Here is a 27,417-nt window from a genome sequence, read left to right as displayed (position 1 = left end):
GAGACCCATCTAGCCTTGTCCGCATAGCTTTCTGACACCTCCCACTTGTTACCTCTTTTTTTTTTTTTTTTTTTTTTTGAGAGAGAGAGAAAGAGTGCACATGCGTGCGACCGGGGGAAGGGAGGGGAGCAGCAGAGGGAGAGGGACAGGGAATCTTAAGCAGGCTCCACACCCAGTGCGGAGACCCCCGCGGGGCTTGATCTCATGATCTGAGATCCTGACCTGAGCCGAAAATCAAGAGTTGGATGCTTAACCGACTGAGCCACACAGGTGCCCTCAGTTGTCACCCCTTATCCCCCAACGGCCCCATGCCCTCCGGTTCTCTCCATCCTCCATCTGCCCCCCAGCCCTCAGCTGTCCCCCCAACACCACCTGTCTCCTCGGCCCCAGCTGTCCCCAGTCTCCATGGATATCTTCATCGCTCATTATCTCCCATCCCTCAGCTGTTACTCTGCCCCCAACTGTGATCGTAGTCATCAAATATCCCCAACCACACCCTTTCCCAATTTCCCCATCCCAATCCTTCCACCCAGCTTCTATACTCTACTCCAAAACCTCAGGGACCATTCTGAGTCGCTGTTCTCCACATCCCTTCCGATCCCCCACTAGCTCCTGGGATCTGCACCCTGGGAATCTGCCCAAGACGTCCTGAGTCAGCCAGCGACAGCCTCTTCTGAGATGTCCACCCTGGCGCCCATCCGTGACGGCCCTCCAGAGCCCAGCTCCACCCTCCACCCGCTCCAAGCCTTCCCTGTGTACCCAGGGGTTCACATCAATGCAAACACTGAGAGGGCACCAACGATATACAAAGCCCTGGGGACAAGAAATGACAAAGACCCAGCCCAGCCTTCAGGGGGCTTCCGGCCCGGTGGGCAAAGAAGATGGAAAACAACTCAGCACGCTGCCCTGTCCTACGTGCCTTATAGGAGAAATGGGAAAAGCCGTGCAGCGGGGTGGGGAAGTGGGGAGCATCCCTGGGGGAGTGACAGAGCTGGACTCTAAGGCTGGGCCAGCCAGCAGGCCCCCACGAGGTGAGAAGGCGGGAGAGGCATTCTGGGCAGAAGGCACAGCATGTGCAAGGGCAGAGGGGTGTGCAAAGTCCTGGCAGGTTCTGGGATGAGGACTGGCCTGGTGATGCTGGAGCATAAGGTGGACAAGGACGAGTGTGGTCAGGGGAGGAGAGGCGTAAACACGAAGCTGTTCGAGAAAGTGGGGGGGTGCATCATATAGGGTTTGAGTTTTGTCCCCTGGATGCTGGAGAGCCTTGGGCTTGGGGCAAGGGAGTGGCAGCATCCCAGGTCTGCCCTCAAGAGGCCATTCGGGTCACAGGTGCTGGAAGCGCTGGGGAGCGGACAGCAGAATAGAGACCAAGGAGGGCTACTGCAATAATCCAGACAATAATCCAAAATGATGGGCTGGGAGGAAGGGACCATGGATTCGACAAAACCTTCCTCAGTGGCTGCAGAGTGATGGTTCAGTCAGACCACTTCCACTGTCCATAGGACCAATCAGGCCCTGTCCATAGGACTTTCCGCCCTGATACAAATATCCACGACTTGCACCGACCAATACAATAGCCACTAAGCAACATGAGATTCTTGAGGACCTGAGATGTGGCAAGTGTGACTGTGGGATTGGTTTGTATTTTCATGAATTTTAACCCATTTAAATTTCATAACCACTTGTGAATAAGTGGCCACCGTATTGGAAACTGCAGGTAGAAAATATTTCCATTGTCGTGAGAAGTTCAATTTGTAGGAAGTTCTATTGAGAGTCAGCTCTAGACTGAGAAGAACCATTCTAGAGAAGCAGAACCAGTGGGGCCTTCTTCAGAGGCTCCTGGCCTTGGAGTCCGAAGGGAGATCGGGAGGCAACCCCCAGGGAAGGGGGTGTCAGAAGCTGAGTGGCAGAGGCCCTGGTACACAGCTGTACACAGTCACCAGGACACTTCCTACCCAACACATGCGCACCCCTTTCCTGGAGACAGAAACCCTGACCACAGGGCGCCCCACACCCAGACTCACACACACCTGGATACTCTAATGCATGGGCACCCTGTTTCTGGACACAGATCCCCCCACATTCCAATATCCAGACACTTGGGAACCCCACATCCAGACACCCAAGTACTCAGATAGCCCCACATGTGGACACAACACAGAGACACTCCCATACTTGAACACCCCTTAATCTGAGGACTGCCAGACAACCTGGATACACCCACCTCCAGATCCAGAGACACAGGGCCATCCTTAGGTTGGCACACCCTGATCCTCCCATAGCCTGGTCCTGGGACACCCACACCTAGATACTGAGATGCCACCCACCCAAATAGGTCTACACCCAAACTCCAGGTATTTGACACTTAGATACCAAGACACCCTGGCAGCAGGCTCCCCAGGGATCCAAACAGCTGGTCACCTCCCTATTCCAAATTCAGATCCTGCCATGCAGGGTAACCAGATGGCTAGACACCCTGACAAGCCACATATATGTCCTGTACCCCAGGCTACAATCACACACACACACACACCCCTCACCCCATTCTGACTGCCCAGATGCCAGGATCACACCTGCACACACCTCAGCCAGCCTCCTATAACCCCACCTGCAGGGGTCACTACAGGGAGCGGCCCTCCTCCCCTCCCTGGAGCTCACAAACAGTCAGCACACAGGGTGTGATCCCACCTGCCCACTCCAAGATCTGGGACAGAGAACCGAGGGAGTCTCCCCCTCCTGATGCAAGACCTGCCCTTCCTCCTCCCAGGACACTCAGCTCAAACTGACGGTTGGGACTCGATGCTTCTCACCACCTGCTGAGGCCTCCAACACAAAGGCTGAGCCTGGGGGCAGGACAAGCCCTGCCAGCTGCTGGGGGGGGGAGGGGACAGGGTTGGAGACAGAGCTGGAAGCTGGGGGGAGGGGATGACAGGCAGGAGCCCGCTCCCTCCAGTCCCCGCCAGGGACTCAACCTCCCCAACTCACAGCTCCCAGATGACTCTATACGTGGCCTTTTCACACACAACACCCCCACTCCCCCCAGCAGAATTTTCCAGATTCCTGGAGGGAAAACTGAATTCTTTAATCTCTACTTTCAATGGAGTCAGTGCGCCCCCATCTGGCTTCTCCAGCTCAGAACTTGACCCACTGGACCTCATTCATTCTTTCTTGCCACATTTATTCAGCAGCGGTGGGCCAGGACTGGTACCTGACACTAAGGATTCAGAAGTGACCTAAATACCCAGTCTATGTCCTCACAGAGCTCATGGTCTGTAAGGGAGAAAGGACCAATAAACTGTAATTACAATAATTACAATGCTATGAAAAAATCCAATCAACCCCCACTCTCCCTTCCGGAGCTAGAACAGGGCAGTAACCAAGGAAGGCTTCTGGGAGGAGGTGATGCCTAAGATGATACCTGAAGGAAGAACAGGAGTTCACCAGGAGAAAAGGTGGAATTAGAGAGTCCTGGGGAGAAAGCACAGCTTGGAGGACAGAAGGGGGCTGTGGGAGAAAGGGGGGCACAAGGCACCCCTAGCAACTCTAGCTAAGCCAGCCGGGCATGAAAAGGCACCCCACAAATCTAGCTTAGCAGATGGAAGGATGGCAGCATGCCTCAAGCAAGCAGGTGTGTGCCCTGAATTCTCTCTCTGACACTTGGGTTGGGCAGGGGGCCTCCAAGGAGCTCAGCATCCCCCACCCTGGCCACTCTCCCCACCTCCTGCTGAGTCTCCTCCCCCAGCCCCAGGGAGAAGGGCCAGCTGCTCAGACAAGCCTTTATTGCCCAACCTGAAACCACTGGGCAGCCTCTTCCTCATTCCTATTGTCCACAACCCCAGCAACCAAAAGGACAAAATGAGCTAGAACACAGAGGAATACGTTATTGCCAGATTTGCACGACTGCAAGACATCACACACCCACCCTTGGTGGGGCAGGGGACTCAGGAGGCATTTAGGGAGCTGGACTGACTTTACCCAGGTTGAGGGCAAGGATTGATCATACCCCTTCTACAAAGCATTTATTTATGAATGAAGCCCCAAAGGTAATAGCTACAAGGGTGCCAGGAACTTCAGAAGTGAAGTGACTTGCCCAAGGTCACAAGGACAGCAAGTGGCAGAGGTAGAATTTGAACCCAGGTCCCCCCTGGCTTCAAATCACACTTTCTGGGGCTCTTTGTAACAGTCCTCAAAACCATCTTTTGTTCCCTGGCACTCACAGATAGAGCCTTACTTTACAATCTACCAAGTACTATGCACCATTATTATGATGCCTATAAAGCATATGAGGAAACCAAGCCCCCAACGATGGAAGTAACTTGCTCAGGGTCTCACTCCCATCCCAAACCTCAGTTCTTGACAGTCTCCCCCCTGCCGGCAAGAGGTGAAGCACAGGAGGGTTCTTGGAATCAAGGCGGGGGAGACGGGGTGAATAATAACCCTCCAGTTTGATCTCAGGGTGGGGAGGGGGCAAAGTTGTTGGGGGAGGAGTTGAGGGGGGAGAGGAAGCCAGGCCCCAGCTCCCAGCCAACTGCAGAAGCCACTGCGGGGGCAGGAGGAGCTCTGCCCTCAGAGGCCCGAAGGGTTGGCGGGGCAGCGAACTCGACTCCGGGGAGGCCAGTTCTCGGAGGCCGGCGGCCAGGAGGAGTCTCTCCGGGGCCGAGGTGGCCCGGCACGTGCCTTGGCTCTGATCTCTGCTTGGGGCGTCTCCCCGTTACTCAGCGCCCTGGGTACCAGGCTGGAGCCACCCAAACGGTGGGGATTGAGAGGATGAGGCCGCGGGAGGGGACCGGGCCACCCCTGCCCCAGGGGACGGGTCGGGCACAACTCCGCTGGAGGGGGCCACAGTCTGGCAGCCCAGGCCCCAGGGAAGGATGTGGGCGGGGGAGGGGAGTCAGACACACGCACACACGGACACACAGACACAAGCTCCGGGTACGCACATTCAGACGCGCGAACACACACACACACACACACACACAGCGCGATCACACAGCAGACAGAAACACGGAGACACACGTACACACTCACACACACGGCGGTCCCAGCCGGCAGAGAGGCCGCACAAAGTTGCGGAGTCGACCGAGGGAGTGTCCCGGGAGACCCCGGTGGTGGCGGCGACTCCCGCCCGCCACGGGAGGGGACGCCGTCCAGCGGCCGAGGGCCAGGCCCTGCCCGCGCCGGGACGTCGCAGCCCCGCCCGGCCACAGCGCCCGCCGCGCCCCCCCCCCCGCCCCGACTCCACCTCCACCGCCCGCCGGGTGCAGCCACGGCCGAGCCCCGCAGGAGCGCCCGCCCGCCGGCCCCGGCGCGCCCCGCGGCCCCCGGCGACCCCCTGCCGCGCCCGGCCCTCCCCGCCACCCGCCCGGGCGCCCCGCGGCCCCGGCGCCGCCTCGGAGCAGCCGGCCGCCAGCGCCGCACAGAACTTGCGAAACAACAAACAGCCCGACATGTCAGAGTCGGCGGCCGCGGGGCCCCCTTCCTCCCTCCAGAGCCTCAGGCCCGGCCCGGCCCGGGAGGGGAGGGGGCGCCGCCGCGACAACTTGATCCGGGCCCGCGCGCCACACACGCACACACGCGGGGCGCGCGCGCGCGCACACACACACACACACACACACACACACACACACATCCTGACACCGCCCCCTCGGGCGGCCCCGGGCCCCGGGCACACACTCGGCCACCGCCCAGGCGCGCACCACACTCGCAACATTCCTGGACACGCAGCCAGCACTCACGGACACACTCACACACTCACATCCGCTCCAGACACGCTCCTACACACGCATTCCCGGCACACTTGGCATTCACTCGGACCCACACAACCCCCGGCGGCGCACACCACCAACCCCAGACACTCCCACACGTACACATCGCGCACACAGCGCACGGACACACACGTTCCGGACCCGTTCCCACGCCTTCACACACGTACACGGACCTCACAAGCACACACACCACACACGCGTTCCCCGATCCACACGCGGGCAGAATCCACAGAGCACTCCGGGTCACACGCATAACACAAACACACAGCACACTCGCGGACACACAACAGGCAGCACTCCCTGCCACGATATACAAAATGCAAACAAATGCAACACATTCGCAGATACAACTCCGGCCACACAAGCAAACTCAGATACACACACACACAACCTACTTGGCCGCACAAACACTACACACTGGCAGGCGCACAAGACTGCACACCCAATGTCTCGATGCACACAACATTCACCCCAACACACGTAGACACACAACACACACAGCACCTTTTCATGCACACATAACTCACGGACACACAACACTCGCAAACACACAACACCCTGAGCACCCGATCGCACATCCAACACTCAGACACACAGAGAGCAGGCTCAGAGCGCTCGGTCACCTAACACTTAATAACACTTTCTTGAGAGCTACGCCACCGGCCCCGGGGGCTCCCTGGGCAAGCTTGGTCGGACCGACGCACGCTTACCTGCCGGAGTCTCAGTCTCAGGCGCGCAGAGCTGGAAGGTGAGCGCCAGGACCAGAGCCTGGGCGCGGACCATGGTGCGCCGCCGCCTGCCCCGGGGCCCGGCGCAGGGAGTTCCGCCGCCAGAGCCCGAGCCGAGCCCAGCCCGAGGCGAGCCGGAGCCGGAGCGAAGCGGCGCTGCGCGGAGCGGGACTGGCGCCGAGTCCAGAGCGGGAGCCCAAGCAAGCGGGGCGCTGACGTCAGGCCCGGCCGCGGGTTCCGCGGTCTTGCGGCGCCCCCTGCTGGCAGCCCCGCGCGCTGCAGCCGGTCGGGTCTCCGACTGCCCGGGTGCGCCCCTCCCCCACTCCTGCACACCCCTCTAGGGGGTCCGCGGCCTGGCCATGAGGCCCACCGGCCTCTACACTCACCCACGCCGACATTCTCAAGCCAGTACGCTCGCTGCTCACACTTAGATCTGGCACAGCGCTCTCGGGGACAAAAGACCCAAAGACGCCCTGCTTCTCTGTCCTCTTTGATGCTTGAATCCCCTCCTACCTAGCTAGACCCCTCCAAATGCACATTCATGCATACCTCCAAGGACAGAGTGCTCATCGCCTAACAAAACCAGATGGTTGGGTCTTTGGAAACGCTGGCTTTTAAAGTTGTTCTAAGTATTCCTTTATTATCCTTTTAATATCCATGGGTCTGTAGTGATGTCCCCTCTTTCATTTCTGCTATTAGTAATTTATGTCCTCTCTCCTTTTCTTAGCCTGATGAGAGGCTTATTGATTTATTGATCTTTTCAAAGAACCAGCTTTTGGTGGAGATGATTTTTCTCTTCTGATTTCCTGTTTTCAATTCAACTGATTTCTGCTCTAATTTTTTCTTTCTTCTGCTTCCTTTGGATTTAATTCATTCACCTTTTTCTAGTTTCCTAAGGTGGAAGCTTAACTGATTTAGATCTTTCTTCCTTTCTAATATATTCATTCAGTGCTATAAATTTCCCTCTAAGCACTGCTTTTACTGCATCCCATAAATTTCTATAAGTTGTGTTTTCATTTTCATTAAGTTTAAAATGTTTTTTTTATTTCTCGACATTTCTTCTTTGATCTATGTGTTATTTTTTAAGATTTATTTATTTATTTACTTATTTGAGAGAGAGAGGGTGCACTTGCAGGGGCGAGGGACAGAGGGAGAGGAAGGGAGAGAATCCCAAGCAGACTCCACACTGAGCACAGAGCCTAATGAGGGGCTTGATCTCACAACCCTAAAATCATGACCTGAGCCAAAACCAAGAGTCAGACACTCAACCAACTGAGCCATCCAGGCGCCCCTGATCCATGTGTTATTTAAACTCCAAGGCATCTGGGGTTTTCCAGCTACCTTTCTGTTACTGATTCCTAGTTTAATTCCACTGCGGTCTGAGGGCAAGCATTGTATGAGTTCTAGTCTTTTAAAGTTAAGATGTGTTTTATGGCCCAGAATGTGGTCTCTCTTGGTGACTATCCCACATGAGCTTGAGAAGAATGTGTATTCTGCTGTTGCTGGATGGCATAGTCTATGGATGTCTATGATTGATGGTGTTGTTGAGTTCAACTATGTCCCTACTGATTTTCTGCCCGCTGATTCTGTCCATTTCTGACAGAGGAGTGTTGAAATCTCTAACTATGGATAGTGAATTCATCTATTTCTCCTTAAAATTCTGGCTTTTAGAAAATTATTCCTTTTCATGCCACAAAGTCTGCCTCCATCACTAATTCTCCTTACTCCTTGTCTACCTCTGGTTAAGTATATTTGGGCCTCTATCCAGTACAGGCCCTTGTACAATGATGTCAAACGCTGTCCATCACTGTGTCCAGACACCTTCAATGTGCTTTACCCACATGGACTCATCCTCACCACTCTTATTTATTATTCCCATTACACAGTTGAGGAAATTGAGGTACAGAGAGGTGACTTTTCCAAGGTTGTGCATTAGTATGTAGTGGCACCAGGATTTGAATCAAAGCCATCTGGCTTAACTTGAATGGAGGCTGAGACCTGCCTCCCATCTGGAGCAAATTAACAATACCAGATAGTGATTCGTTTATTCAATAATTCCTATAAGCCAAGGTGGAAATATGAAACAAAAATTCTTACCCTCATAGAGCTTACATTCCAGTGGGAAAACAAGAACAATAAACAGCCATATAAGCAACTTCTCTGCTACATGAGACAGTGATAAACCACTGCTTCTGGTATTTGGGACAGAGATATACCAGAGAAATGGAGGGAGAAAGAGTGAGGGGAGAAGAGATTATTGCAGTTTTATTTATTTTTGTTTTGTTTTGTTTTTAAAGATTTTATTTATTTTTGCAAGAGAGAGAGAATGAGCATGAGCAGAGGGAGAAGCAGACTCCCTGCTGAGCAGGGAGCCCGATAGGGGACTCAATCCCAGGACCCTGGGATCATGACCTGAGCCAGAGGCAGACACTTAACCAACTGAGCCGCCTGATTATTGCGATTTTAAACAGAGCACCTACCATGTGACATATTCATTATTTTTTCTCACCCACCCACCCAGAACATGGACTCCCTAAGGGCAAGGATTTTGTCTTGTATCCCAGAGCTTGGTGTCTAATGTGTAGTCAATACTCAAAAAATACCTAATGGATAAATGAATGAATACAGACAGAGATGGTCTTTGCCCTCACGAGGTTTACACTCTCAGGGAAAAGACCAACAGCAAACATGCAAAATATGTCATCACAATCCAAGACGTGCAGTCTAAAGAAAATGTAAGGAATGTTGTGATAAATAATTAGGGGGGATCCTGAGTTAAGGAGATACGAGAGGGATTTCCTGAGTAAGGGATGTGGTACTATTTGAGCTGGGACCTGAAGTAAGAGGAGCCAGCAAATCCGTGGAGAGGGACACTGCGGCCAGAGCGGACAGCCTGGGCAAAAGCAGGAGTTGGTGCATTTGAGGAACAGCCAGGCCAGGGTGGTTGGAATGGAGTGGGGAGGAAGGGGAGCCAGATTCAGCTGGAGAGGCCGGCAGGATCTGCGGGGCGTGCAGGGCACTATGGGGCTTTGGATTAAATCCTAAGAGTAGTAAGAAGCTATTGGAGCATTAAACAGAAGAGTAAAATCACTTAAAAAAAAAAAAAAAAAACTTCAGATGAGCCAAGTGGAGAACAGACTGTGGAATCAGAGGGACCCAGGGGCAGATGGGTCTAACTCGTGGGCAGTGACACCAGCCAGAGCCTAGGAGTTCAAGGTCTATGTAGGCCTTCCCTGTGCACTGCCTCCACTGCAGGCTGGCACAAGTGAGGTTGGCCTGGGCCTGGAGGAGGCAGGGCGGAGGGCTTCTGAGCTTCTGGTCCTCTTTCTTATGAGCCCTGATGGGCAACATGCTGAGCTGGGGAAGTGGCCAAGGAGACAGGCAAGAACCAGAGGCAGAGAATTAGAGCGAGAATCACAAGGCGAAAGTCAGAAGCCAGAAAAAGGTGATGGGGAAGAAACAGACAGATGCTGGAGAGGGAAGAGACAAGAAGGACCAGCTAGAACAAGAAAGTCAAGGAGAGAAATCTGGTGAATAGAAGAAACAACCAAGGGTGATGCTGTTTGCAGAGGACTCTTGTGAGAGCTCCGTGACAGGAGTTTACCACTGATTCTATTTTCTTGCATGTGGACACTGAGGCTCAGAAAGTATGCGGCACTTGTCCACTTACCCACAAAACTAGTAAATGGTGGGCCCAGGATTCAAACCTAGACCTGGCCGACTCCACACCCCCTCTTGCTCTTCATGCAGGATAAGACTACAGGGTAGAGACTGTCATGGAGGGAGAAGGAGAACACGAGCAACAGGTGGACAGATGGACAGAGAACATTCCGCTTCACTTGAAAAAGATCACAGACTTCTAGAAGCCTTGAGTGGCCTGGTCTGACCTGCCCAAATCTAGGGGTAAAGGAGACAGCACCAAGGACAGGGATAGGCCGTGAGGAAATTCAATTACTTTCAACTCATGGAATATTTATGACACCTACCCTGGGCCAGGCCCCATATTGGGTGCTAGTGTCATGGAGATGCGCCATACATGACCCACTCTTGCCCAGAGGGGGAAGTGGACACATAAATAAATAAGGGACTGTGTCCTAAAGGCCATAACACCAATTCAGAGAAAACACAAAGGCAGCAAAGGTTGACTCAGCCTGGGGAGTTGGAAGACAACATCAAAGAAATGACATCTGAACCTGGAGTTTCCCAGGTAGGCAAGGCCGGAAGAGCACTTCAGGCAGAAGCAACCTGAATGAAGGCACAAGACATGGAATTGCTCAGAAAGGTGGGTATCAGGTGCTGTTGGATCATGAGCTACGCACAGTCTTACAGCAGGAGATAAAAACAGTGTAGGACGCAGAGTGCAGAGGGTAATGAAAACTGGACTTGAACCCCTCAACCAGTAGTTCTCCAACAATGCCCCTGAGGAAACCTGGGTGCTCCTCAAGCTAAGCTGAGGGGTTCTGCCACTGAATTAAAACTATAGCCATCTTTTTCTAACTTGCAAGAAGATAACTTAATTACATTGAATAGAATTTTCTTTGTTTTACGGTGCTTTTCCTCCATGCACTTTTAGCATGGGGCAGTTGTGCGAGAGAATAATAGAGTTAGTATAGAATCACAGTTTCATTTTGTTTTGTTTTGTTTTATAGTTTTAAGTTTAACATGTTAATAGTTCATGGTGTTCTACAAAGAACTGTGACTTCTGGATCTAAGTAATGGGGAGTCACAGAAGGACTTTAAGCAAGGAAAAGACAAAATCTGATCTTTCTGTTTTAAAAAAAATCATTCTGGAGGTGTCTGGCTGGCTTAGTCGGTAGAGCATGCAACTCTTGATCTCAAGGTTGTAAGTTCTAGCCCCACGTTAGGTGTAGAGCTTACTTAAAAATAAAATATTTTTAAAAAATCATTCTGGAGGACTGAGAAAGAAGGAAATGGGAGGGAAAGAGACAGGAGAGGATTTCAGCTAGGAAGAAGGCTGCTGACACAGTTGATGTCCTGGACTGAAAGTGGGAGCTATTGGGATGAACAGGGGGATTAAGTCCAGCCTCCAGGAAGAAGACCTACTAGATGATTCTCCAGGCTTTCCAGCCAGGCTGTCCAGGATATTCAGAGGAGCCAATTTGGTAGAGAAGGTAATGTCAACAGCCCAATGTCACCTAGAGAGTCTTCAGCAGAAGTAGATCTGTGAAAACAGAAGGTAAGCAAAACTGGGTATTGTGTGTGTGTGTGTGTGCACATGCACATGGGCACTCACATACAAGTGTGTGTGAATCTTTCCCCCATCATGGGACATCTACTTTCTCTAATAAGAACAAGTATAAACATTTTTCAGCACATAGTATGAGCCAGACCCTAGTCTGGATGTTTTACAAATGATATTTCTCATTTAATCATCACAATAACCTAATAACATTTATCAAATGCTTTCATGTGCCAAGCATTGTGCTAAATGCTTCAAGTGAATAAGAGCTCACTTGATTTTCACAACAGCCTTGAAACAAATACCATTATCTCCTTCATTTTCAGGATAAGGAAATGGAGACCCAGAGAGGCCAAGTGACTTGTCCAAAATCAAATGGCTGGGAAAATGGCAGAGCCAAGCCTCAAAGCCAGTTTTGCCAAAATCCAACCACCTGCAGCTTTTGTCAGAGCACTTTGCTTTCTTCTCCTCAGAGGAAAGGCTTTGAGCTGGCAGGCTTTGGGTCAACAAAATCTAGAGAAAGGAGAGAGAGAGAGAAAGGAGAGAGAAAAGAAAGAATAAAGAGAGAAAGGAACTCTTCTTTATTCTTCAAAGCCCTGGCTCAGTGTTTTTCTAAGCCTGTTTCTTGGGCCACCTGCATCAGAATATTCTTGAAAGCTTGTAGGAATTGTAGATTCCTGGACCTGTCCCCCAAATTCTAATTCAGTTGGCTTGAGATGGGACCTCAGGTTTATGCACACTGAAGATTTTGAGTGGGACAGGCTCCAACAGCACCTCTTGCAAGAACCCCCATCTCTACCCCAGCTCCTTCCAGAGCAACTTTCTCCTTCAGACTCCAACAGGGCCCTCTGTCCTGCTCTACCAACTAGGGTTTTAGCTATGTTCATGTCTCACCTCCACTAAAAATATGATCCAGTGTCTTACTGGGCTACATCTTCTTACAAAGCACTTCCATTGTCCTATTAAATCCCTTCTACACTGTAAGCATTTTGAGAGGGCCCCCCCCTCCTTGTGATTCCTCCTTTATATCCGAACACACTTAGCATTTTACAGCGTGCTCTTCTGTCCACGACATTATTCTATTGTTTCATCCAATCCTCACCACAATCTTGAAGGAGGTATATTGTCCCCCCACTGTACCCATGAGAAAAGAGCCTGGGAGCTTCAGACACCAGCCCAAGGTGGCCAAGCTAGGTCGCAGCAGGACTAGGAGTTGAACCTAAATCCAAGCCCAGTACTCTTGCCTCCATATCAACTTAAATCTACTCTATTCAGTGGTAGGGAAGTAAACTTTACCTCCCTGTGCTGTTACAGGAGAGCAGGAAATAAATGAGGTGATGTCTTAAAAGGTCTGGCACAGTGAGCGCTCAATAAACGGTGGGGAGAAGAAAAAACTAAGGTCAGGGAAAGGTAAATGACTTCCCCCAAATCAAACACCAAATCGCAGACTGTAGACAGAGATCCAGACCGGTCTCAGCCGCTCCTACTCGGAGTCTCCGCGACTCCCTCGCGTACTTCCAGCCCCTCATCTCACGCCCCTCCCCGCGCAGTCTCCCGAAGCGCCACCGAGCGGGCTGCGACGGAAGGGGACGGCCTTTTAAAAAAGAGCAAGGGGCGTGGTCACGCGACGGGGCGGGGCGGGGCGGGAGGCGCGGCGCAGACGCGCGGACGCGGGCCGATGACGTAGGCGCGCTGCCGGGCTCTGAGCTGTCTGGGGGGAGCATGTGGGGCTGCGGCGCGCTGCTGGGGGCGCGAGCCGGGTTGCGGCTGCGCCGCGAGCTGTTCCTCGCTTGGGACCGCGGCTGGTCTGCCGCCGCCCCCTACTCCGCATCTGCCGAGCCCTCCCGGGTCCGGGCGCTGGTCTATGGGCACCACGGGGACCCAGCCAAGGTCGTCGAGTAAGAGACGGCGCCGAAACGGGGCCAGGGGCCAGGGGTTCCTGGAGGGGGTTAAGACGCGCTTTTGAAGAAGGGGGTCTGACAAAGGAGGGAGCGGGTAGAGGAAGAAGGCAGGGAATAACCGGACCCAAACTGAGCCCAGGGCGCGTTGAGTAGCTCAGAAAGTCTGTCCTTCCAGGTAGTTGAAGGCCGGAGAGGCACAATTATGACGGTAATAGTGGCTAACTTTTTTTTTTTGAGGTACAGTTGACATGCAATACTATATTAGATTTAGGTGTACAACATGATGACTCGATATTTGTATATATTGCGAAATGATTGCCATATTAAGTCCAGTTAGTATCTGTCACCATACATAGATACAGAATTTTTTTTCTCTTGAGAACTTTCGAGATCTACTCTCTTAGCAACTCTCAAACATACAGTACAGTATTACTAACTGTAATTGCCAAACTGTACGTTAGGGCCCCATGATTTGCTTGTTTTATGACAGGAAGTACCTTTTGACTCCCTTCACCCATTTGGTGCCTATGTGACAAGCACGCATGCACACACACACCTGAGCACCAGTATGTTCTCTGTGTCAATGAGGTTGGTTTTTGTTGTTGTTGTTGTTTAGATTACACATGGAAGTGAGATCATTCAGTATTGGTCTTTCTGTGACTTATTTAATGTATCATAATGCTCTCAGCATCCATCCCTGTTGTCTCAAGTGGCAAGATTTCATTCTTTATTATGGCTGAATAATATTCCATTATTTTATTTATCTAATATATAACATTATGGACATTATTCCACTACCTTATATATATACATGCCATTATACATGTGTATACCACATTTTCTTTATCCATTTATCCCTCAATGACTTTTACTGACCGGGTATTATGTGTCAGGCACATAATGGAGGTGTCCAAATGGATGCTCTCATTTAATCGTCACTTTTGGGGAAGGTACTTGATTTAGCCCCATTTCGTCAGTGAGAAAACTGAGGTGTAAGAGGGATAAAATCACTTGTCCAAGGTCACACAGCCAGTTAGTGGCAGAGTCGAAATTTAAACCCAGGTCTTACTGATTTGCCTGAGTTCCTAGGCTCTATTACTATTTTTTTTTGGGGGGGGGAGTATTTTCTGAATGCTTTTATGTCCACTTGAATCTTCACTTCCCAGAAAGTAGGTGGGAGACCATTGTTTTCAGTTTGCAGAAGACAAGACAGGACTTGTCCAAAGTGATACTGCTAATAAGGATTAGAACAGGGACAGGAACCCATAGCTTCTACTCCTATCTCATGTGATTTCCTCTTTATCACACTATGTATGTGCCTTTAGCCAGTTAAAAAGAGTTCCTGTTTTGGAGCCTTACAGACCTAAGGTCAAATACAGACTCTACCTCTTAGTAGCTGTTTGATCTTAGACAAGTCACTCAGTCCCTCTGAGCCCTCATTACTTTTATGAATATGTTCTCCTAAAATTCTGTTGGATCTTAATCCATGATTTTTGCATGTGGTTGATAAAAACAGTATGTGAATTGTCAGCCGTTATAAATCTGCACATAAGTGACTATAACCATTCAGAAGGGCTAGTGGGGTCACTGTAATGGAGCTAAGGCAGAAGCACTGGTCTGGGAATCAGACCTGGAGTCCAGTCCTTACTCCATCCTAGCTCTGTGTGTTTGGCAGGTTACTGAAGTTCTCTGAGCCTCAGTTACATGATTATAAATGTGGACACAGTATAGGTATAGTTAATAGTGCTAAATAGCTGTGATCAATCTAATGCTCTCCACTGAAAAGTGCCTGCATACTCTCCTCCAATCCCTTGTTTACAACTCTCTGATCCCCAGCAAATGGTTTGGTTGTTTTCCAAAGGATAGGCAAACGTGGAATTATTTTTATGGCTGAAATATAGGCCAGAGTGCTCTCTTCAGCAACACATATGCTAAAAGTAGAATGATACAGAGATTAGCATGGTCCCTGCTCACGCGAGGGATGACACGCAAATTCATGAGGCATTCCATATTTTTCCTTTAAAAAAAAATTCAAGCCAGATGTTTTGACAGCTGGAGGAGATAAGCCTCAGTTAAATTCAGGGTCATGCACTCACCCTAGCCACATCCACCATGAGAAAATACTGAGAAGACACATCAGTCAGTAACCCTCAACTTGTATGTTAATCATAGGTAATGATCACTGTGTCAGGAAGACCTATCCTTGAGGACTGTACTGTAATGAGTTGGTAAATCTCTGGCGAACACCATTTTCCAGGAACGCACCCCAAACAGGAATGATGTGGTGCCTGTCTCACAGGCTTCTACTTGGTTGGTAAAGGAACTGACACAAAACAAGTAATCCAAAAATGTTAATTATGAATCTAATTTCTATAAGAAGTGTTTTGTTTTTATTGAGTTCTGTGGTGATGAGGATGTGACCCTTTGGAAAGGCCTGGGAAGGTTAGGCAGCTGAGTGAAGTTGCCTCCTGATTCATTCCCTCCTCTTGGAGAGCCAGGGAATCTGGAACAGACTGGTCTGGTAGCAGATGCCACTTAGGGGAAAAAGAGGGCTCTCGTCTCCTTGTGTGGAACCCTAGTAATTTCCCAGAAGTTCAAAACATGATACTTTCATGCAGTATTCCTCAACCTTGGCTTCACACCGCGGTCACCTATGGCACTTTTACTCCATATTCCCAGACGCCTCCCCTGAGGTATTTAGTAGGTCTAGGATGGCCCTGAACATCTGTGTTTTTTAAAACTCCCCAAGTGATTCTGATGCCCTGACCAGGGTTGAGAACCACTGCCCTTGTGGATACAGACTGTTAGGCAGGAGGTAATTCTCCCTCTGGCCCAGAAGAGTGGCTTTCCCTTCTGACCCAGATTCAGGCAACTTGACTTATTCGTGTATGGACTGAAGCCAGAGGCTGGGATTCTCTTCTTTGTAGTCATGTCTTTGGAGGTTTAGGGTAACCACGCTGTCACAGAAAGAATCAGGTGTCCTTTAAATATGCCAGTGACTGGGTGTGTGGGTCAGATTACACCAGGCAGGGCCATGGAACCACTCAGAGCCTGAGCAGAGCGTTCCCCAAACTGGCAGAGTTTGTGGTGCTTGCACTGTGAAAAGCAGGGAGGAAATGAGGAACGGTCTGCTCGGGTCTGAGGGGTTGCAGAACTCCTCAGAATGAGACTTCCAGGGATCTCTGAATGTCCTTCTCTTCATTCCTGTTGGCCCCCAAACATTCCAGCTGGTCTATTAAGCCTTGTTCCCCCATCCCCTAGAGCTTTTTTCTCTTTCCCCCAAAATGAACTTGCCAAATAAGCACTTGGGCCTTTTTCATTTAAAGGTTTGAACTACTGGGGCGCCTGGGTGGCTCAGTCGTTAAGCGTCTGCCTTCGGCTCAGGTCATGGTCCCAGGGTCCTGGGATCGAGCCCCACATCGGGCTTCCTGCTCTGCGGGGAGCCTGCTTCTCCCTCTCCCACTCCCCCTGCTTGTGTTCCCTCTCTCGCTGTGTCTCTCTCTGTCAAATAAATAAATAAATAAATAAATAAATAAATAAATAAAGGTTTGAACTACTGCTCTAAATAAAGTAAGACTGCAGGAGAAAATGACATACTTGGGAGAATTACAAACTCTAGAAATTTCAGAGGTCCCCATGCCCATACCCCTTGTGCAGAGTTCTGGATTCTCTATCAGATAGTTCCTGGAAACTCCAGTGTCCTCTTTTCTTTTGTTCCTGAAAGTCCCTTTTCAGAACTTTGCCATTCTCTGGGTCTTATGGTAAAGACAGTTTTCATTTACTGTGCCCCTACTATGTGGCAGGCATGGGGCTGAGTTCTCCACATATATTATGGAATTTAAAAATCACAGAAAATCCAGTTTGGTCATTATTATCCCCATTTTACAGATACGGGAACTGCGGCTTAAGCTTGAAAGTCACTTGCCCAAGATTGTACAACTAGGAAGTCCCTTCTTTAATAAAAGTCCTTGATATAGACCTGAAGAGACAATGACAATCATCTCAAATGTTTTTTTGAGAATGAGATGGCATATAAAATGGGGAAGAAGATAGGTCAGAAGAGAAGGGGAGGGGCGCCTGGGTGGCTCAGTCATTAAGCGTCTGCCTTCGGCTCAGGTCATGATCCCAGGGTCCTGGGATCTAGCCCCCCATCGGGCTCCCTGCTAGGCGGGAAGCCTGCTTCTCCCTGTTCCGCTCCCCCTGCTTGTGTTCCCTCTCTAGCTGGCTCTCTCTGTGTCAAATAAATAAATAAAATCTTTTAATAAAAAAAAGGGGGAACTTTATAAGCCATTCAGGTGAGCCCAAATCTTTATCCTCCATAGGAAGGGCAACCCCACCCTGGGGAAGATGGTAGGAATGTTATTATCTTTCTGATCCCCTTTTCAAGATCCTGAAGCTTTGATAAAATAGCATCCTGGTCATCACGGCTTTCTTGCCTGCCTGCTGCCAGCACAAAATGAAATGAAGCTGTGAAACCCTTGGACAAACCCATTCTGTCTTAGCCAGATGGGATTTAGGGGAGCAGGTAGTGAGGACCCAGGCTGTATGGGGTGTGAGTCCTCACTGTAGGACACTGTTTACTCTCAGGGGACTTCTTTTTACAGTTGATGTCAGTGTTTACAACCAAAACTCTATGCAGGTGACTTGGTTTTTAAACCAGAATTGTGATGCTTGGGGAAAAAAAACCAGGATTTTGGTTTGGCACTCAGTTGAGAATTTGGATTTTGTTCATTTGTCTCTTGGAGCCCTTCATTATGGTCATTAGTTGAAGGAGGAGGGAACAGAACTCATTGATTTAGTAAGTTAGCCAGGAGTTATTCTTGGAGGGCCTACTATGTGCAAGGCAAGGCTGGGGATGCAAAGGTGAATAATCTGAGGTCTTTGCCCTTAAGGTACTCACACCTGAGTCCAGGAGATGGGTGACCATAGCCCAGTGAGACAAGTGCCATGTCAGGATATGTTTAGACTGCTGTGGACACCCAGAACAGGGGTATCTAAACCCCTCAGAATAGTCAGAATGCCTTCTCTGAAGCCACGAGGTCTAGATTGAGTCCCCTAGAAGATCAGGTGGGCAGTATATGAGGAAAAGTGTAGAAATGTTCCAAGCAGAGGCCCCTACACATGTAAAAGCCCAGAGGGAAGAGAAAACCTGGTGTGTCTGATTAGCGAGTATTTATTGAGGGCCTACCATGCACTCAGTACGTGATCCTTGAAGGAGGTATCAGCTGCATCAGGCTCCGAGGGGACTAGCTTGAGATCACAGAATTCAGACTCAAGCTGGACTCCACATCCTGTAACACCTGTACATTACCTTCCCTCTGGACTTCACACTATGACTTGAGGGCCAAAACCCTGAGGGTGATACTCTGAAGTATCGTACACCAGACAGGAGTTTCCCCTATGTATGGAGTGTGGGAGGAGAGCTGCCCGCCCCCCACCAGTGCAACCCCAAGTTATTATGCTTGTCTGGCCCTCCTAGCAGCTGCTGCAGTTCTCTGGTGTGGCTCCAGGACTTCCCCACTCTGGAGGGGGTGACAAGGGAAGCAAAGATGCCATGAGGTTACTCTGTGGCTCAGGTTACTCTGTGGCTCAGGATGTGTCTTTGGGGACCCACCCGCAAGGGCACTGGCCTGGGTTCTGGTCCCCACTCTGCCACTCATTGTTAGAGTGAGGAAGTCACTCCAGTCTCCAGTCTTTTCAGTTATTCTTTGAGAAAATGAAGGGGTTGACCAGGGTCAGCAGTGGTAAAGAGGGGCACACATGCTGTCTCTCCCCCCACCCCATCTTCTGTGGCAATGACAAACCATCAAGCTCCGTATTCTATGTAACTCAAAATCTGTACATCTCTTTAACCCATTCTCCCCAAGAGACACTTTTTCCTGCCAAGACAAGGTGAGGCCTTGACATCCTTCTCCACATAATCCTGCAGCCACGGGAATGGATATGAGACTGAATGCCCTTTGATCCAGCAGTTGTCCAGCTCTGAGAGCTGTGAAACTGAGTAGACATTGGACTGTATGCCTGCCGGTGGTGGTTCTAGCAAACTCCAGGAAGCAGTGCTGCGACTAGAAATCAGGGGTCCTGGATACAAAATTTCACCAAGGGCCCCCTTTGCTCCTGGTTGGTATTGTAATTAGCAGCCCGCCAGGCAGAGGATGCATGGTCATCTTTGTACCTGTCAAAGAGACAAAAGCAGCTGCAGACAGGGACTCAATCTCCCTGCTGTGGCCCAGTCTTGTTCTTTGGATCAACAAGGTTAGGTCTCAGCAAACGAAGGAGCAGACTCTGCAGCTCCCTTCAGGCAAGTTTCCTGCTGTCAGCAGCTGCAGAATATTACAGGGCTTACAAGCTTACTGGTAATCTTAATTGAGAGAAAGTAGGGGATTGAGAAGGTAGAGAGAGGGTTTCTTTGCCAACCCTGTGTAGAAACTTCCAGAAGTTCCTCCAAGTCTCTAATTCCTTTCTGTTCAAAATGACTGTACTGAAGTGCCAGCAGTTCTGAACGGTGAGAGGGCAAGATTACTTTGAGGCCGGGAAGCCAGAAGAGGCACAGGGAGGCAAGTGGGTATGCCTAGCACACTGAGAGACATGGAGTGTATGAGCTTGGCTCGGGGAAGGAGCTTTCCCTGGGAGCCCAGGACTCCTTTAGAAGCCCCCTGCTGGGGGGGTGAGCTGTTACAAAGCTGCAAGCCAAAGAACTTCATTCTTCCACAATTCCCAGTGTGCCCTGCTTATTAATTTATTAATCAGATCTCCGGACAATGTACCCAGCACAGCAAGCATTTCAACAAACGACAGGACGCAGCTTGTTCGTGACCATGGGGATTGCAGACAGACTGGAGGGAGCCACGTAGGATGTAGGTTACCTTCACCCACTGCCCTATGGTGGACACACATTCTTGGCTCTCTGTAATGAGCAGGGTGAGAAAGTCTCTGTGGCCCATGACAGTCTCTCCCTGCTTATTCTTCCGGCTCAAAATGATATTGATCAATTTGAAGTGATTGAGTAGAAGATGCAAGATAAGTACAAATGGTGGCTAATTAAATGCAGAAGGCGGGAAAGAGATCTTCTCAGAGCTGGCCAGTGCCTGCCTTACATAGCAAATAGAATTGAGCCAGTCCCCAGAGTACTGGCCTCTTTTTCCCCCATCTCAAAAGGCTCTTTCTTCTGCCCGCTTTTGTCTCCCTTGTAGTTCATATGGCATCACAGGTGTACAGCCTTGGCCTCAAAGGAGCCATTGTGACCTTATCCAGTCTGGGATCTGTTGAGTGAAGACAGTGGCATCCCTCCGAGTTGCATGGCGCCATTACACTCACAGGGGAAGGCCGTGAACAGTCCCGGGGAAGTGACTTGAGATCTAGCCAGACTGTGTTTGGGTGCCTCATTTGCACTCCAGAACACAGCCACCGGTTCCTTTGGTGAGTTTTTAAAAAAAAAAAAAAAGAAAGGAAGAAATTGCTATCATTACACCAGAGGTCCAACTCCTGGAATTCAGACTTGGCCCCCGTTTTCCTTCCTGTCTCGGCAGAATGGTATCCTTGACGACGCCGTTAGAACTATGTGCAGGAACAGCAGTGTCTGTGGTGTTAATGGCATTCCACGGGGCAGGCTGGGGCTGGTCTCCCTGGTGAGATGCAGCTGGACCAACACACCTCCCGCCGGGCAAGCAGCATGTGTCAGGGCTGCCCCTGCCCTCACCCACCTGTGTTTGCAGCTTCAGCTTTCCATCTCCTAGACCCTCATCCCTGCCCTGCTCTCCTTCCCTCCCACTGCTTTGAATTTCAGCCAGCACAGAGCAGCTAGGCTACCCAGAGGACAAAGAAGAGAACTGGGAGCAGGTCGTAGCCCGGTGCGGTACTTCTCGAACTGCTGTCTGGGGGCAGGCATGTATTCGGTGTGCCTTGAAAATAGTGTTCCCAGCTGAGTTAACTCTGGAAGCTCTGGATTACACAGAGGCACATGGGCTTTTTCCCCGATGACCTCTCCCAGCCTTTGTGACTCCGATGCACAGTCTGAATCTTAGGAAGGGCGATTAAGTAGGCAGCATATCTCAAACGTATTTTACCCCAGGGAAATACCTAATACCATCTCTCAGGATGGGAAGAGCACAAACAGTGTAAAGGAGGCCAGCTCAGTGTTCAACAGTCTGAGCTTCAGAGTCAAGCTTAAGATCAAGTTTTGCCACTTAACTAACAGTCTTACCTTAGGCAAGTTACTTCTGAGCTTCAATTTCCTATCTGTAATTGGGGTGATAACACCCTCCTGGTAGGTGTTTTGAGCACTAAACAGCATCATGTATATAAAATGTTAAGAACAATGCCTGGAGCTTAGTAAACTGTCAACATTAGTTGTCGTTTAATTGTTCAGCCTGATCACCCAAAATAAGGTGATCTGCCAGCCCGTTCTCCAGCTGCACACAGCTGGCTCACAGCTCTGTCTAGCCTGGAGTGCCCTCTGCCCCATACCATACTGCAAGGTGCCTGCTTCAAGCTCCAAATATAACACCTTCCTCCCCACCCCAAACCACTGTTCCTTCCTCCCTCTGTCAGCATCCAGTTGCCCACACCAGAAGCCTGGGAGCCATCAAAGACTAAGCCTCCCCCCCACATGGAGTTGGTCAGCAAGTGACATCAATGGCATTTCTTGTTTAAGAGATTGCAGGTTATAAAAACCCCTCCATTCCCGTGGCTCCTGTCCAGACTGCACCTACTGCCCGGCCAGTTACCAAGTCAGATTCTTTGCCATTCTCTCTAGCAAGAAAGCCTGTCTTCCTCCCTCAGTCCACCCAGTAAATTGCTATCCTTCAAGCCCCAACTAAGGTACCATTCTTCCAAAGCCCAATTGCCAATCCTGCATTTTGTCCCTCGAGCTGCACGTCTTGCAGTGACCACGTCAAGCCCCCAGGCGAATTTGTTTTCTCTTTAAACCCCTTGGTTTGAGAGAGTACCTGACACCGAGTAGGACTGTCAGTAAATATTCGTTGAGTTAAATTTACTTGAGTTTTACAAAAAGGTACTGTCTTCCTTTCAGTGATTCAGTGATTCTTTTCAAAGGAATCAACAGCTAATTGTTCCAAAGAATTCCTTGGCTATTTTGCCACTGATAACAGCTACCATCTCTTCAGCAGCTACTGTGTATCAGGTACTCTAGCAAATGCTTTATTTACATTAACTAATTTAATCCTGTGAGCTGGACTCTAGTGTTCTCCCCATTTCACAGATGAGTATTTTGAGGTTTATCTAATTGATAAATGACCAAGGCAGGATTCAAACCCATGCTTCTCCCTTCATCTGTGAACTGAGATCCACCAATATTCCCATCTTGACCGTGGTCATCTGGATCTTTAAAGTGTGATTTACTGCAAACCTGATCTGCACTTTCCTGTGAGGAAAAGAGCCATGGGTTTTGCTTAGACCAAACTCTCTTAAAGACAATCTCCATTTTTATTTGTACCCGTCCTTTAGAGTTCTTTTCCTAAACAGCCCAGAACCAGGAAGAGCCGAGTATAAGCCTTAGTAGCTAAATCCCTATGGCTCAAGCCTCTCCCCTGATTGCCTAAAAATGGCTGGCACTTTTATGCCACATTTTCTCTGTAGGGAGGAGAGTTGGGTAATTTCATTAGGAAATTGAGCACATTCTTGAGCACTGCTTTGGTCCCAGGCACTGTGCTAAACACTGAGTTCAGACTAAGGGTTCTCTGCCTTCTGGGAGCTCATAGCCAAGTGAGGAGACAATACACATGCACACTCTGACTATAAAACTGGAGGTTAGGTAGAAAGAGCCCTGAACTGAGTCTGAAAGACCTGGATCCAAATCCAAATTGGAATCTGCAACTCCAAAATCCAGAAAGTTCTACAAACTGACAGTTCTGTTTTGATTTTTGTTTCACAGCTCGTTTGGAGGGAAAACCTGATCTACAGTGAAGTTTTTATTTGGTCATTATTCATCCCACTTAGTGTGAATATTCATACATTTTGCTGCAGAAACAATGTGTCTGATCACAGAGTGCTGCCCCAACCCCGACAGGGGGTTGTAGATAATACACGGTCTGAACGCTGACATTCTGACGTACATCTCACCCGCAGTTTTAGAAAAGGAATGTGAACTTAGACCTGTTGTGATCAATTGAAAGAAATGTATGAAAAGACTTCATGAACTAAACAGTGAAAAACTCAACATAAGTTGGTCTTAAATGGTATAGTCACCCCTTCTGAGTAACGAGAGCACTGCAGATGGAGCAAGTGGTTTTCTTAGGACCAAGAGGGTCAGAAGATATTTTAAAGGGTGAATTGAATTTCTTGCTTCGTGGAGAAGCTGTGGAAAAGAAACTCTGAGCTGAGGGAAGAGCATGTCTTTAAGTAGCTTGAGCACGTGGACTGTGTCGGCTTGTATGATTATTTGTCACAATGTCAGAGAAAAGCAGTACAGATAATATGAAGGGGCAGCTAGTCTACAGTTCATTTGCTCTGGGCAGGATTTTTCTTGCAGACTTACACACGCGTTCAGAGAGAGACATCATGGTCAGGCTGATGGCTCCCTGCCCCACCTGCTGGGGAGATTGGGGAGCTGTGAACCCCTCTCCAGCTCCCCAGGAAGGTCCAGCAAGGATCACACCTGCACACCACTCCAGGCTGGTTCTCAGCTTGCCACTCTCTGCTTGGTCCACTTAGCCCCTTACCAGCTGGCTTCTCTGGCGTCAGACCACCAGGTTAAAATCAGATCAGCCACTTAGTACTTCTCATGGCCTTCAACAAGTTATTTACCTCTTTTGTGCCTTTGTTCCTCAGCCATAAAATCAGAATAATGGCAGAAAGCTGGCATGGAAAGCACTTCAGAGTGCCTCAGTGGTAAGCACTCAAACAGTAGTTATTATGATTATTGTTATTACAAGGACTCCCCTCCTCCAGCTGTGTATAAATACATACATTCCTTAATAGTTCCCTAAACAAGAAGGGCCCTTTATTCTTTCTGGCTTGGTCATAACTCCTTCCGAGTTAACTATTTTCTGTACAGTGTTTCTTTTTCAGTTTTTTGCAGCTGTTTCTCAGTCGCAATGAGGCATGGCCTCCCTCACTTTGGTCATGATCCAGTACAGGGACTCCCAGACTGAGGCCCTGAGATCCCCAGGGGTCCTTGGAGGCCATCAGGGGGATTCCCAGACTAACTTCAGGATGCTCATGCAGAGCATGGTAAATCAGAGTGCCGACTTTGAAAGCAGGGAAGCCCTGCCACTGACCAGTTCTCTTACCCTGTGCAAGTTTCATCATCTCGAGGAGCCTCCATTTCCTACTTGACAGAATGGGATTATCAGTACTTACCTCAAAGAGAGTTACAGCTTAGATCAGAGCATATATTTAAAGCCCTTAGCACAGGACCTGATGTATGACAAATACCTCATAAATACCTGCCACCATTGTTACCACTATGAGTACAAGATGTTTCTTGAAAATCACATTTTTACCCCAAATGGAGCCTCAGGTATAATTAAAAGGTCAGATTTCTGCCAGAAGTGGATAGAATTACATCAGTTTAGTTCACTGACACTAATGCCTAATGACACTGGCCTAATGCTAAGAACCTCTGTGTGGCACTTATATGTGCCTTTGGTAACTAAAACTGAAGAGGGTTATTACTTAACAAGTACATTTGGGCAGAGGGAAACGCTGCAAACATGGAGTCTTGGTGTGGAGAAAGAAAGGAGTCTCTGGTAATTAAAAGGTCACAAGGACCGCTGGTCTAGGATACCAGTCAGTATTTTTTGGAAGCTCTCCTTTTATTACACACACACACACACACACACACACACACACACACACTTTTTGGAAGCTCTCCTTTTATTACACACACACACACTTTTTGGAAGCTCTCCTTTTATTACACACACACACACACACACACACACACTTTTTGGAAGCTCTCCTTTTATTACACACACACTTTTTGGAAGCTCTCCTTTTATTACACACATACACACACACACACACACACACACACACACACACACACACACACACACACACACCTTATCACTGGGGCTCCCTCAAAAGCCCTTTAGCAGGTTTAACCCATTAACCAAAGTTCTAGTGCATAAAGGCGTTAGTCCCACCGTGTAGGGCCCATTGTGACCAGAGCCTTACCACATAGAAATCCCACCTGAAATGGGAGAAGCTCTTGGCAGTGAGCAAGTCCAAACAACCACCACCACCCACCTTTTTACAAAGGGAGAAACAGGCCTAGAGTTGGGAAGAAACTTGCCCATGGCGACACAGCCATCATGTGGTGGGGCTTCATACCTGAGACTCAGTAGTCCATCCAGCATCCCTTCTGACAGACCAGGATTCTCACCCAGAAGGGACATCCCCCCAGGGGGTGAATCATAGTCACACACGGAGTTCTTTCTGAACTATGTAGCACATCTTTCCATTTCCCTCACCCGCTCTGCAACTAACAGATATGTAAATAAAATTAAAAAGTGGAGAACAAATAAGCTAGCCCAGGGTGTCCCAGTTATGGTGGTCTATAAGAACTGCTTGGGCTGCCCCTTATCTTGAGATTCTGGTTCAGTAGGTCTGAGCTGGGGCCTGAGAATCTGCATTAGTAAGCACACCAGGTGATTGTGATAAGCAAGTTTTGGAAAACACAAGGCGAATCCAGGCCAGCAGAAGGTTTACTAGCTTCTGTCTTAGAATGGGCAAGGGGATTTCGAGGGTACTAGAGGTTTTCCACATGCAGTTAATGAGTTAACCCATAGCCTGTGCTAATTCCCTATAGCACCTTTCTCTCTTCTAACAACCCTAATCCCTGGGCACACAATGGCAGCTCAAAAATGTTGCTGCCTGACCTACTTTGGGGAGATGATTTGAGCAAAAGATGCCCTGTTTAGCCTGGGTGACATTAACATCTCTCTCTGGCTTTGTGCTTAGACTGAAGAACCTGGAGCTAGCTGCTGTGGGTGGATCAGACGTCCATGTGAAGATGCTGGCGGCCCCTATCAATCCATCTGACATAAATATGATCCAAGGTAACCTTGGTTTCTGGGGCTTATGTTAATTGGCTTTTTTGCTTAGCCGCCACCTTGTTTTCATCCTTCCTCAGGTGTGGGTGTGAAATTCCTGTGATTAGCAGCAGCTGCTCTCCAGATGAGCCATCTGCAGACTACCAGTCCTCTCTGGCCTCCCTTCTCTGGAATGTGAGGCTTTTCAAGAGTTAGAAAGATTGCAGTGGGGAGTAAACCAACCACTGTGAGTGCCTGCGATATGGTGGGCTCATTTCATACATTATCTAATCCCCATAATAACCATGAACACTAAAAAATATTATCCCCTTTACGGATGAAGAAGCTAAGGCTCAGAGAGTCTGGTTAGTTACACAGCAGGTCAGAGGCAGAGCACAGATCGCACTTAGATCTGACTCCAAAGTTCATGCTCTTTCACTGCCCAGACTTCACAGGGTGACCCTTTGTGCTCTTCTCCCTTAGGAAATTATGGCCTCCTTCCCAAGCTGCCTGCTGTTGGAGGGAACGAAGGCGTTGGACAGGTGGTGGCAGTGGGCAGCAGTGTGACTGGGGTGAAGCCAGGAGACTGGGTGATTCCAGCCAGTGCCGGTTTGGGTGAGTTTCTCCAGGTGTCTGCAGCCTGTCTTTGTTCCAGATTGTATTTCACTTGCACTGGAAATGTTTGCTCATTGGCTCAGTGTGACTAAGCAATGCAGGGTTTATTAGTGAGTTCATATACCCACTACCAGTAGCAGTGGGAGCGGAACAGGAGAGTGGAAATTGTGTTTCTTCCACTCTGGAGGTGGTGGACCTGCTCTCTCATCTCTT

General features: G+C 49.4%; 2 protein-coding genes and 1 non-coding gene across 12 annotated transcripts in view; 2 read left to right on the top strand and 1 right to left on the bottom strand.

Moving 5' to 3' along the window:
- The window catches only part of PTPRU (protein tyrosine phosphatase receptor type U), a 77,152-nt gene extending 70,536 nt beyond the window's left edge, over window positions 1-6,616 (bottom strand). For 4 of the 6 annotated variants that reach the window (XM_027569816.2, XM_027569822.2, XM_027569824.2 and 1 more), the window contains exon 1: window positions 6,476-6,548. In XM_027569816.2, coding sequence (XP_027425617.1) covers window positions 6,476-6,548 — 73 coding nt within the window. Of the gene's footprint in view, window positions 1-6,475 lie in introns of all 6 variants that reach the window. The other 2 variants (XM_027569808.2, XM_027569837.2) reach the window with 1 other exon arrangement.
- A 6,759-nt stretch (window positions 6,617-13,375) lies between these two features.
- MECR (mitochondrial trans-2-enoyl-CoA reductase) overlaps window positions 13,376-27,417 on the top strand; it is a 36,508-nt gene continuing 22,466 nt past the window's right edge. Inside the window, exons 1-6 of one of the 5 annotated variants that reach the window (XM_027570899.2) lie at window positions 13,453-13,591; window positions 20,788-21,013; window positions 21,124-21,444; window positions 24,383-24,442; window positions 26,519-26,616; window positions 27,073-27,204. In XM_027570899.2, the coding sequence (XP_027426700.1) occupies window positions 26,571-26,616; window positions 27,073-27,204 (178 nt within the window). In that variant the 5' untranslated portion in view covers window positions 13,453-13,591; window positions 20,788-21,013; window positions 21,124-21,444; window positions 24,383-24,442; window positions 26,519-26,570. Of the gene's footprint in view, window positions 13,592-20,787; window positions 21,014-21,123; window positions 21,445-24,382; window positions 24,443-25,853; window positions 25,875-26,518; window positions 26,617-27,072; window positions 27,205-27,417 lie in introns of those variants that run through there. The other 4 variants (XM_027570908.2, XM_027570889.2, XM_027570857.2 and 1 more) reach the window with 4 other exon arrangements.
- On the top strand, window positions 15,502-15,610 carry LOC113917403. The gene has a single exon (XR_003518223.1). It is a non-coding gene; the product is annotated as a U6 spliceosomal RNA (small nuclear RNA).

This window comes from Zalophus californianus, chromosome 4, assembly GCF_009762305.2.
Source record: "Zalophus californianus isolate mZalCal1 chromosome 4, mZalCal1.pri.v2, whole genome shotgun sequence".
Lineage (NCBI taxonomy): Eukaryota > Metazoa > Chordata > Mammalia > Carnivora > Otariidae > Zalophus > Zalophus californianus.
This window is presented reverse-complemented; position numbering and strand designations above follow the sequence as displayed.